Genomic DNA, 13,505 nt, shown 5'->3' on the forward strand with positions numbered 1-13,505 from the left:
AGCTAACACTTGGTTCAAGAATCATAAAAGAAGGGTGTATACATGGAAGAATCCTGGAGATACAAAAAGGTATCAGGTAGATTATATAATGGTAAGACAGAGATTTAGGGACCAGGTTTTAAATTGTAAGACATTTCCAGGGGCAGATGTGGACTCTGACCACATCTAATGGTCATGAACTGCAGATTAAAACTGAAGAAACTGCAAAAAGGTGGAAATATAAGAAGATGGGACCTGCATAAACTGAAAGAACCAGAGGTTGTACAGATTTTCAGGGAGAGCATAAGGGAACAATTGACAGGAATAGGGGAAAGAAATACAGTAGAAGAAGAATGGGTGGCTCTGAGAGATGAAGTAGTGAAGGCAGCAGAGGATCAAGTAGGTAAAAAGATGAGGGCTATTAGAAATCCTTGGGTAACAGAAGAAATATTGAATTTAATTGATGAAAGGAGAAAATATAAAAATGCACTAAATGAAGCAGGCAAAAAGGAATCCAAACGTCTCAAAAATGGAAATGGAAGAGGATGTAGATGAAGATGAAATAGGAGATACGATACTGCGTGAAGAGTTTGACAGAGTACTGAAAGACCTGAGACGAAACAAGGCACCAGAAGTAGACAACATTTCATTAGAACTACTGACGGCCTTAGGAGAGCCAATCCTGACAAAACTCTACCATCTTGTGAGCAGGATGTATGAGACAGGTGAAATACCCTCAGACTTCAAGAAGAATATAATAATTCCAATCCCAAAGAAAGCAGGTGTTGACAGATGTGAAAATTAGTGAACTATCAGTTTAATAAGCCATGGCTGCAAAATATGAAATCTTTACAGACAAATGGAAAAACTGGTAGAAGCCGACCTCGTGGAAGATCAGTTTGGATTCCGTAGAAATGTTGGAACACGTGAGGCAATACTGACCCTACAATTTATCTTAGAAAATAGATCAAGGAAAGGCAAACCTACATTTCTAGCATTTGTAGACTTAGAGAAAGCTTTTGACAATGTTGACTGGAATACTCTCTTTCAAATTCTAAAGGTGGCATGGGTAAAATACGGGGAGCGAAAGGCTATTTACAATTTGTAAAGAAACCAGATGGCAGTAATAAGAGTCGAGGGGCATGAAAGGGAAGCAGCGGTTGTGAAGGGAGTGAGACAGGGTTGTAGCCTCTCCCTGATGTTATTTAATCTATATCGAGCAAGCAGTAAAAGAAACAATAGAAAAATTTGTAGTAGGTATTAAAATCCATGGAGAAGAAATAAAAACTTTGAGGTTCGCTGATGACATTGTAATTCTGTCAGAGACAGCAAAGGACTTCGAATGGACATTGTCTTGAAAGGAGGATGTAAGATGAACAGCAACAAAATCAAAATGAGGATAATGGAATGTAGTCGAATTAAGTCGGGTGATGCTGAGGGAATTAGATTAGGAAATGAGACACTTAAAGTAGTAAAGGAGTTTTGCTATTTGGGGAGCAAAATAACTGATGATGGTTGAAGTAGAGAGGATATAAAATGTGGACTGGCAATGGCAAGGAAAGCGTTTCTGAGGAAGAGAAATTTGTTAACATCGAGTATAGATTTAAGTGTCAGGAAGTCGTTTCTGAAAGTATTTGTATGGAGTGTAGCCATGTATGGAAGTGAAACATGGATGATAAATAGTTTGGACAGGAAGAGAATAGAAGCTTTCAAAATGTGGTGCTACAGAAGAATGCTGAAGATTAGATGGGTGGATCACGTAACTAATGAGGAGGTATTGAATAGAATTGGGGAGAAGAGGAGTTTGTGGCACAACTTGACAAGAAGAAGGGACCGGTTGGTAGGACATGTTCTGAGGCATCAAGGGATCGCCAATTTAGTATTGGAGGGCAGCGTGGAGGGTAAAAATCGTAGAGGGAGACCAAGAGAGGAATACACTAAGCAGATTCAGAAGGATGTAGGTTTCAGTAGGTACTGGGAGATGAAGCAGCTTGCACAGGATAGAGTAGCATGAAGAGCTGCATCAAACCAGTCTCAGGACTGAAGACCACAACAAAAACTAATAGAATTATAATTAAAAAATCATTGAAATTCTTCTAGTCGATGTATTCAAAAATCTCATGAGAGAAGAGATTAAACGAGAGAAAACTTGGTAGGAATTTCTTGAATAGTTGTTGAGAAAAGAGTATATATACTATTTTTTGAAAATAGTTTTTAAGTAGATAATTGTTTCATATATATATATATTGATGCCACTGCTAAAATTTTTAGCTTCCTGAATTTATTTTTGCAGGCTTCTCTTGGTGATACTTTTGTGATGCATTGTACGGCTCTCTTTTGTAATCGTAATACCCTTTGTGTGTGCACATTTGCTGCATTTCTCCATGCCAGGATGCCATATGTGAGGTGTGAATGGACTAGACCATAGTACATTGTTTGTAGACTGTGTCAGTTTACTAACTTTGATATTTTTCGCATGAGAAATATGCTTGAACCTATTTTGCTGTGTGATGGTCAAAGTGAAGAGGATATAAAATGTAGACTGGCAAAGGCAAGCAAAACGTTTCTGAATAGGAGAAGTTTGTTAACATCGAGTATATATTTCAGTGTAAGGAAGTCTTTTCTGAAAGTATTTGTATGGGGTGTAGCTATGTATGGAAGTGAAACATGGATGATAAATAGTACAGACAAGAAGAGAATAGAAGCTTTCAAATGCTGAAGATTAGATGGGTAGATCATGTAACTAATGAGTAGGTACTGAATAGAACTGGCGAGAAGAGGAATTTGTGGCACAACTTGAGTAGAAGAAGGGATCTGGTAGTATGACATGTTCTGAAGCATCAAGGGATCACAAATTTAGCATTGGAGGGCAGCGTGGAGGGTAAAAATCGTAGAGGGATACCAAGAGATGAATACAGTAAGCAGATTCAGAAGGATGTAGGTTGCACTAAGTACTGGGAGATGAAGGAGCTTGCACAGGATAGAGTAGCATGGAGAACTGCATCAAACCAGTCTCAGGACCGAAGACCAGAACAACAACCACCCTGCGTCCACTTCAAAAAATACATCACACAGACTGTTGAAATATGATACCACACACAACTAGGTTAACACGTTCCACAGGAAGATGGTACATGCGACTTCCCACCGTCGTTGTTGCAGTTGCGGTCTTCGGTCTGAAGACTGCCTTGATGCAGCTCACCACTGTACCCAATAGAGTGCGGACTTCTTCATCTCTGATTAATTACAGCAACATGTATCCGTGCAAGAGCGGCCATATGATAGTTTGTAGGGGAGGGCCTAGACCTGAGGGTATGGGGCATTTTTAATATTTTGGAAGATGAATTCTTACTTCCAAGTAACCATAAAAAGTTCCATTTCATTTCCAACCATGTCAAAAACTACATAATACCGACTTTTACATAATTTTCTTGACGGAAAAATACCAAATTATACATACCGTTTTTCCTCCCTGAGAGTTGGTGGGGGATTAGGGGTGACCTTCCATCCATATGAACCTGCTGGCTGTAGTGAAGATGGTATCTTTAAAACTTTTACAGCCTACATGTCCCTCCAGTACCAAATTAAGCCCTTAGAAAACTTATAGTGCCATAGGCTCTCTAGCCTCCCTTGCAGTTATTGTATTTGTATTTTATTGTTTTATTGATCATCTTCATCATTTCTGTGCATAGATACAATTTGATTTGCGACAAGTCAGTATTATGAGAAGATGAGATGAGAGAACATAAATTAATGTGATGATTATAAACTGTGTATCTGTCACAAATACCCAGGAGCCAACATAAAAAAAGGCTGTAAGCAAATTATTACATACAGTTACACATAGATTTTTAGGCAAATTATCACATACACAGTTATACATAGTTTTTTTCAGTTAAAACTGTGATTAAATCTAAAGAAAGTACATGCGTAAGTATTCTTCTTAAGAACACAAAAAAAGCAATAGGGTGTTTACCATTCTTCCCATGTCACGTGAGCGTAGTTTACAGCACTTTTTTTTGCACAAAAGATACAAATGTACACTACACCATCATTCTCTGCTTCTAGATTTAAAACAGTTAATCTAATTAAAACATGTTTATAGTGATTCTTTTGCTTGAATAATGAAAGTTTGAGATATGATGATTTCTATGATGCCATATTTTGTCACAAGATATCTAATAATGTGAAGTAAAACTTGTTTTGCTTATTCTTTAAGTTTCCAAACTTCCAACCGTGAGATATTATTTCATTAATATATTACACAGTGATTCAAGTACCTTTACTGTCAGCTTGGACACAAACAGAAATATTATATTCCTTGTATCCTACAAAGAAATCCCTTAGGTTTGAAAGTACAAGATTGTTTTTAGTTCATATAATGCCTTTTATTATGGTAGATACTTCTGTACCCTTGTACAAAAGTGCAAATTTTTGTTTGTTTAAGAATGTACTGACAAAACCTTTTTATATTTAGATTGGAAAGCAAGAAGGCAGTGAAAAATGGCTTTTGATGACATCTTCCCATACTTGGGAGAATTTGGCCGCTACCAGCGGCGTATTTACTTTTTGCTGTGCCTGACAGCAATTGTGAGTGCCCTCCATAAGTTGGGAGGTGTCTTCCTTCAGGCGAAAGTGGACCACAGGTAGGAGTATTATAACCTAATAGAGATATCTGTATAGTAATTCAGATAAACTATAGTAAAGATAGCAGCAGCTAAGTAATTGAGACAATTCAATAGTTTTTCACAACTCTTTGAATTTTAAATCCAAAGAATATTAATGTTCAAACTGATTCACTCTGTTGATAGTATTATTTGAGTAAACATGATGAGAAAACTTCCACAAGTTTGTGATCAATTCATGAACAGAAGCACATTTTCTTATCTTGCTGTGTGATCTCTTTTGGAATAATTATTGAGACACTTTAGACTCATTTTTAATTGAAATAAAAGGAAAGAAAAAATATACTATTTTTTTGGCCTCCCTAGGTCTAACCCAAGCAGTGAATACTAGTTTGTCACCAATTTGCACATTTTTACAGATACAGTGTGTAAACTGTCATGTATGCAAAGTATACTGACTTCCATAATCATTACTACAGCTGACCAACAAATGCATAAAAACAAAAAGTATGATACATACATTCTTTAAAAATCATGCTTTGTTACTTAAGTGTGTTATATATTCTATATAATATGTATGAACATTTTATGGGCATGTTCTAAGGGAACAATAGGTAACTGGACAGTTGATGCATTTCCTCTGTTCTGGAAACTAAAGAACTGTTTATCAGTTACACTGACAACAGAAGCTGTTAAAAAAATCACTCATCATGTTTCTGTTGAGCCAAGCAGGTTCTAGTAAAAATACACATTTAAAATAACAAGTAAGTTCCTATCTGTCATTGTAGGCAACATTTTTCTGTCTTCCTTAACCAAGGCTTTGTACATTGCTCAAATTACTTTTTGAAAGCATTTTTCCTCAAACATCATTCTCAGGCAGTAGACCATCAGTGTCTTTTGATGTGTAAAGATCTGTTTTTTAGCAGCAGTGGATAAGTTGATCAACCAGAAACAAACTCGAATATTGTTAGATAAATCCCTCACTCACTGCGCTGTACCAATTTTATCAGCAATGTTGGAAAAATACATTCTCAACTTCTAGAGTATATATCCCAAAGATATTTTCCTCAGAATTCACATTTGATAGTTTTGACAATGCCTTGAATAACTGGATGCACTCAATATTTTCATTTTATACAGAAACCATAAAATAATCATATAATGCTCCAGCTTATTCTTCCAGTGTGTCCACTGTCATTACCTTCTAGACATTTACACTTGCTATCTGTTTCCTAGCAGTGGACGGCTTTATTCTCTGGTTACATTAACCTCTCGACTTTGTAAATTATTTATTCACTCATAAAATTACATCTATTCTCCCACCACTCAATTCTGACCTGTCAAGTGCCAGATATTGCATTCATCATGTGAAATATTTCTTTGGCGTGGAAAAATGGCGTTTTAGTGTTTTCTTTGTGTTTTCTGCTCCTCTTTGTTATATAACGGTAATTATTGTCCTGCTATCATTCATTGTCTTCTTTCTAGTTGACATTATGTAATCTCTTGAAATGTTCATGTGAAAAGTGTGTGTGATATTTATTACAACTTTTAACTGCCAAGTTCTCATTCTAGCATTTTATAATGCTGTTTCCCAAAGTCTTTGGTTAATCAATTCATCTGCTTGCTCTGTCTGATTTCTACATGTTTTTAATTTTTTTAGCATCTGATGATGAAATAACCAATTGTAGAATGTTTTTGTGAAGTCCATCTCCATTCTACTCTTCTTACATGCTTCCTGCTACATCCAACCTTGACATATTAAGTTTTGTCATGTATTCAGCTCAAATTGGAATAGCTCGGCTCATGGGTAGTAAGTTACTTGCTTTGTGTGGTGTCTGTCCACCTGTGGCACACAGAACTTCACTACATGTTGTGACGATCTCTCACTGCAGTGCAGTATATCAGAGGCTGTGTATGAAGCTGTCAGGAGTGGCATAGTACAACACCACCACTTGATTGGCACATACTCTCTGGAGATAAACAATGGTCTTCAGTGACAGTATTGGAGCCATCATCCTTCACCCTCCAAATGATTTGGGATGTCTAGTGTCTTTCATACGCTTTTGCTGTGCTGTCTTGCTCCTATAAAATTTGCATACTGTGTGCTGTATGCATGTAACACTGAGTCGCAATCACTGTACTCAAGGACAGATACCCATACTGACTGTTATTGACACAGGAAGTAGTTTCATACAGAAATACCATGAATATCACATGTTTCTGGATTGACACACATAGCTCAATTCACTTAGTGTTGTCAAGGGGCAATTTTTTAAGACATCTTTGAGAGTCCTTAAATGAAAAATGAGTGCGATCAGTATCCATCACCTTATAGGTGACGAATGTTCATTCAAAATATTATTCATCACAGTTGCTTTGGCAGTAATGTGCATTTTTATTGTAATGGATGGTTATACCAGTAGTATTGAATAAAATTGAGTACCTAAGATATTTTTGTATGTAGATAAGGCCCTATAAAAGTTCCAGAGCCAAAGCATGTTGAGTTTTTATGGAATAACACAGAAAAGCTGTCCAGTGTAGTAATATATACAAAAACTGCTCACAGGAGTAGTTGAAATGGCATTTATTGAGAAAAATATCAGTGTATACAATCATTGAGGTCCTGTAATTAATGTTTCATTAATTTTAAATGTAATATGAGCTGACATGGTTAATAATTTTTTTCTATGAATTAAGCTGACTGAAGCGAACACCCACTGCAAAATTTTTTTGGAGCCTGTTTTTAATATTTTTTTAACTTTCAAATTTTTTTAAAAAAATTCAGTTCTTCATTTCTTTACCTTTTTCTGCTTTTATGTTTCAGGTTTTTGGTTCTGATGAGCTTTATAATTTTATTTCTTAACACTCAGATTATATAATGGTGTTCCTGCTAAAATGTATTCCAAATTTTCACAGAGAACATCTTTGGTGTAGGAGATTCAGTGATGTTTCTCATTTTTGCAAGTATATTTACAGCAGTTTATTAAAGATATTTCTGGCCACTGACATAGTAATAAGCTTTGGGGAAACCTGTCTGTGTCACTGTTGATTTTACAATGATAACATTGTGCACTGTTATAAACAGTGAAAGTCCTGTGTTTGCACAACAGAAAGTAGTATTTCTATTCTTGTTAAAAATGCTGATCTCCAACTTATAATCTCATGACTGTCAGTCATATTTCATTTCGCCAAAGGACAGAGTGTAATTCTCAAATGTACACAGAAAAATAATACATATAATTTATTCATAAAATATGGAGTACCAATCCCAAAAGAAGTCCAGTTTTAACCCCAGAAAAACCTGTCAGAAAGTCATGATGATAGTTTAAATACAGTTTGCAGTGTGTGGTGAATTAGGCAATGTAGCTGATGATGAGCAGTAGCAACATCAATACAAGTAACCACTCTGGTCATAACTAAAATCAGACAAAAAAGAAATAGTGATGTTAAGCTTCCTATGAAATAAATGTGAAAACATTATATATTGTAATTGTAGTTCCATAACGCAAATGTAAAGCATATGTGGACAATGTACGGGTAATATTAGATTAAAAAATCCAATAACAATTACAAATCTAAAGCACCTGTGGAAATATATGGTTATGGTGTGTGTGTGTGTGTGTGTGTGTGTGTGTGTGTGTGTGTGTGTGTGTGTGTGTCATGGTACACATTTAGTGTCACTTCTCATTGTAATCCTGAGTCTGCTTATTTTAGTCTTAGTCATGAAAGTCAGATTCACCTCATCAAGTGTGTCCCTGTTACCATCCCAGCTTTTTTTCAAACCTTAACATACTAAATTCCGCTTGGGCCACAAAAACTTCTTTCCTCTTGCTGACAGATCCATCAAGGCTTACATGTTTTGCATACTTTATTTTCTTATTCTTCAGTCATCTGGATTATTCGGTATAGTAAGAGAGCATCATTGTAACATAAAAGTGAACTGTAAAAGAAATGTTTAGTGTTAAATTCAAACTTTATTATGTTCTTTTTGCTGTGATTGCTAATTTCAGCCATTTTGTATGAAAATAGTCTCATGGGATTTTTCATTCAATTAAAAGTATCTGAATAAGAATTCATGATTTAGGTAACTAAGTCTGGGTAAAATAATTGACAGTGGTAATCTGTCCATTTATTCACTGTGAAGAAAAATGTGTAATACCCTGAAATTTACATTTTAATGCATTTTTGTAGAAAACTGTTGCCTCCAGTTACTACTCTTCAATTTTCAAAATTCTGAGACATACTCTCCATATTTTTATAAATATTACAGCAGAAGCAATAAGTAACATTAATTGCAAGTTAGCAGTGTTACTGATGCAAGTAAATATAGCATCAATACAACATCAGAACTAATCAAATATCTGGAGATATAGCTATTCCTCCCATGTTGGTTCAGCTCTTCAGTTGTTGCTCTTCTAGATTCTCAGAAAATCAGGATGCACTACTCCTCTCTCTTGCTCCCAAATTTTATTTCATTTAATCATTGATCTATCTCGCATGTCTTAACTAACCATGACTTCTTTTTCATTGTTTTTACTCAACACTTGTTTTACTCTTGTGAAAGCTACGTTTCATTGGTTGGTCCATTTTACTTTTAAGCTTTACATTGAGATATTTCATTTCTCATATCCACTTTTGTTGGAAACTGGACTGACAGAACCTGAATGAATAAATATAGGCTATTTATTCTTTTGTTCACTATGACTGATGTCCAGACTGCCTTTAAGTCCTCCATCTTAGTCATTGTTAATAGGGATGATGTTGAATATCACAGTAATTTTTCATTATAAGTTTAATTCACACATTTTATTTTCCTTATTATAGTACTGCTATGAACACTGTATGATTTTTGTTAATACAATTAGCGATTGCAAATTTACAATTCAAAGAACCAGAAAATCTGATACACATACATAGACAAATAAAAGTATATTGACTGTAATGGAACATTAAAAATAAAATATATAGAAAAAACACAGAAAAGGAAACTGTTAGAGATTGTCACATCATTTCGAGCTTTAAAAGATTTCTGTTTGCTGGGACTGTGTGTACATGTGTGCAATACAACAGTCTCAAGTAGAAACTTGTACTATCAAGAGATTAAGTAGATGTACTCAGCAAAATTACTAATCACATCAACAAACTATTGGCCATGATATGGCTCACATTATTGAACAAAATATTCCATACTCTTGGGCTGGTAATGTACAACTTCATATTTCTGTTTTAAATAACCTGGGCAACTAACTAAATGTGACTTAATCAAATTAAGGTTTCTGTATGGAAGACATGTCATCATACACTACAATGGTCTGTCAATTTGTGAAAAAAGCTTCACTATCAATTTTTGACACAAACATGTATGAATATGTGTGTGAACTGTTTTAGGATGTTTGCTGCTCCTTGAACTGAATAAATATAAAAATTCTAAAATTGAATTGAATACTCCCTGTTGCAAGAAAAAGTTGTATTTCAGCTGCTTATTTAATCATTATTACAATTAGAAACAATGCATGACTTTGCTGCAGCTCATCAGATAGTATTACATTTATTTGTTCTTTTGTTAATAGTTTCTTAATTTTTGAAAGAGAGCAAGGAATAAATACTATCAGAATAATATTAAAGGTGATTTATTTAATACAAAGCAGTTCAATGTTCTGCATTACTTTTTTGTTTTATTTCCAGAAAAATCATTTGTAGAACAGAATTTTTCTCTGTGAGAATTTCTGATTATTCCTATGGAGCAAAGCACTGTATATGCATGTATATACTTCCACATTTTCAGAACTACTATCTGGGAAAACATATCACAAGAAGTTACCTGCATTACCTTTCCAGTGCCTGAAACAGTTGATATTTACTGTATGGCAGTAATTATTTAACTGGAAGTGCATGCTTCATGTTGGACATATGTGGTATTTGATTTTTATTCAGCCTTGCAGCATTCCACTGGATTTCTACCCTATTATGAATAATTTAGGGTTTTGTGTTTGCAGGCTGTTATATGTGATTTTCCTTTAAAGGTTTTTATTTAATATGTTTGTTCTGTTATTTTTAATAGTGTGTGATTTCTTAATTGTACAACAGCACCCACTAAGATTTACAAAGGAATGAATTATTTTATGCCCTTAATCCAGGAAAACATCAGGCTTGTTTCTGTTTATAGAAGAGAGGACTTTTGATGTTTTTATGTACTACTGGTTACATTCAGCTAACTCACAGTGAAAATTGGTAAAGAAAGATGCATTTTGTTTAATTATGTTGCTCATCTGTGATGTGTGTTGTGTGTTGCATTGGCACTGTTGATTACTGCGGTCTTCTGAGTTATTCTGCTTCACGAATGTCCAAACCAATTGTTGCCAAGCTGCTTTGTGTGGGGGTAACATATTCGTCTTTTTATTGTGCATGCAATGGCATTTGATAGCAGGTGTCTTCATAACATTTCTAAACATACCATAATAAATGCTTTGTGTATGCTTTCAGAGAACTTACTTCAAAACTGTTACAAGAATACACCATTGTAATAGAAATTTATATGAGTGACTTAATTTGATTTTCCTCTCTGCATGTGACTGTTTCTCTGCAGCAGTGTTGCTTATATACATAAAAATTGTCCCTTATTAATCTAAATTGAAGTTAAGTCATTAATTCTGAGATTCAGTATGTTTTCTATAAATTGCTGTGGTTTCAGTGTTGTTCACATTTGTTCACTTTATAATTTAATATGTAGTACATGGAAACTATTTCAGATCTGAGGCAAAAGTTTCTGGTGTCCAGCTTCCTGTTCTTTTAAGCAAAATACTTCACATTATTCCCACTGCTTTCTTAGAACTCTGTGCAATGCTTTCAGAATGTCAGGCAAAGGACAACATTCAAAGTCTGTTTCTAAGTTATATTTCATTTTTCAGTCAAATTTAACTTATATTGCATACAGGTGGACATGTATAATAAAAATTTGTGTTGTAAGTGCTGAGGACAACACTATGCCTGAATGCTATGTTTTGTTTTTCTTCATCCCATGCTTGTCTAAATACAATATTTTTAACATCTCTTTGTTTTAAGTATGTGTAATTTTTTTTTCAAGGCTAATTCATACCAATATAACATATAGCTTCTGAGTATCGCAGGAATGATCTAACCATAGTTAAATAAGGATTGATTTTGGTCTTCAGATGTAATGCTTTACACATAAAAATAATAAGACATACAAAATAAGTACACAACTACAGATGTTTTCAGAGGCCTCCACACTTCTTGTGTTATGTTACTGGAATATTTATGTCTTCAGTTAACAGGAATATTTTCTAGCATACTGTGAGAGGCAACTGATAATGGAACAATTAAGTATGTTAGCAATTTAAATTTTAAACCTGTTTGTCATCAACAGATTGGCTTCTTCTGACCTACAGATTACGTCTTATAACTCCATCACCGATTAGCCATATGTGCTAATTATAAACATCAAATATTTTCCATAGCTTTGATAAGCATTTGTACATAAAGGGTTGTTGTTTCTATTCAGATGTCAGTTGCCTTTTGAAAATGAAACAGCTACATATCAGTTACCTCAAGGCGTAATAAACATGAGCTACCCTTGGGACAGTGAGCAACAAGCGTGGTCCTCATGCAGGAGGCTTGATGCCAACTTCAGTACGGAATATTTCAGCTCAAATATTCCTGCCAACCGCAGTGTGAGATGCGATTCCTGGGTCTACGACCACAGCATTTACAAGAGCAGCACGATTGTGGAGGTGATCGAGGAGCAAAGTCTCTCACTTTTAGACATGTATGCACAATGTCCTTTTCTTGTTCTTCATCACATGCAGTCACTATGTTTGCCTAAATATTTTATGGGGTTTAATGCTGTTTGCAATCACAGGATAATTTGTGCATACAATGTCTAAAAGAATATAACATTCAAAAACAATTATATCAACTGAAAAATTTTAATTTCAAAATCATTATATAACATTCAAAAAACAATTATATGAGCTGAAAACTTTCACTTTCAAGAATCACTATTCAGTTCAAATATTGAATTCTTTTATTTAAAATACAAAAAAAATAAGACAATTGAGTATTTAATATTCCACAAATGAAGAAATTTTATAATTTCATAACTTGTCTAATGGTAATAATTTGTTTTGAAGTGCTGTGAAAACAAATATTGAGCACTGAGCAGTAAAGCTTTATGTATAATTTCAGTATAGAATTGAAAGCTTCATTTTCTTGGAAGACTAGTGTTCATATAAGCTAAACTTTATATTGGACAGGTATAAACAAAACACTTAAAAACTGTTTTTCATTCAGTGTAAAACTGTATCACATGTCAGCTAGACTGGCGCATTTGTTCTTGGTCTCATTTTCATTTTCGTTGTGTCATCAAACAGCTGCATAAAACTTCTGTTTGTCACTGTTGTATTGACATGTTTTCATTGATTTTCCAACTTCTCATTATTTCTCTTCATTTTCTTCTTTTTTTTACAATTTTGTTTGGTTATTTATGGAAGAACAGGCCTATAAATACATTCTTTATGCTCAGACTTCACACTTCAGAAGTACGTATCTGAATTCATAAGCCGCTATCAGTGTCAGTCCAACAGTTTCCTCTGTTCACAAAGGTTGTTGCCAATTTTCAGCAGCAGGTAATGGTTTAGAAAAGTCACAAATTGTTGGCAAGCCTTTGATAACTTTGGCATTGAAATTCAGGAGCGTATTTTGATAAATTTATCTTGTTTTTCTCTCAGCCATAGTTGGATAATTGTGGAACATTATTCAGCAGACCCAAAAAGTCCTCCAGTCATTGAACTGAGAAGGAATTGTCAACAGTAAGGATTCTATCAAATGCTTGTAGTCATTATTTGCTGTATAACTGATAAAAATATGAAAATTTGAAGAAAA

The 13,505-nt window shown here is 34.5% G+C and overlaps 1 protein-coding gene across 3 annotated transcripts in view; it reads left to right on the forward strand.

Annotated features, from left to right (window-relative positions):
• Positions 1–13,505, forward strand: part of LOC124606150 (organic cation transporter protein-like) — a 298,293-nt gene that overhangs the window by 250,725 nt on the left and 34,063 nt on the right. For all 3 annotated transcript variants that reach the window (XM_047138125.1, XM_047138132.1, XM_047138118.1), the window contains exons 2-3: positions 4,457–4,625; positions 12,127–12,355. In XM_047138125.1, coding sequence (XP_046994081.1) covers positions 4,483–4,625; positions 12,127–12,355 — 372 coding nt within the window. In that variant the 5' untranslated portion in view covers positions 4,457–4,482. The remainder of the gene's footprint in view (positions 1–4,456; positions 4,626–12,126; positions 12,356–13,505) is intronic.

This window comes from Schistocerca americana, chromosome 1, assembly GCF_021461395.2.
Source record: "Schistocerca americana isolate TAMUIC-IGC-003095 chromosome 1, iqSchAmer2.1, whole genome shotgun sequence".
In the NCBI taxonomy this organism is placed as follows: Eukaryota; Metazoa; Arthropoda; class Insecta; order Orthoptera; family Acrididae; genus Schistocerca; species Schistocerca americana.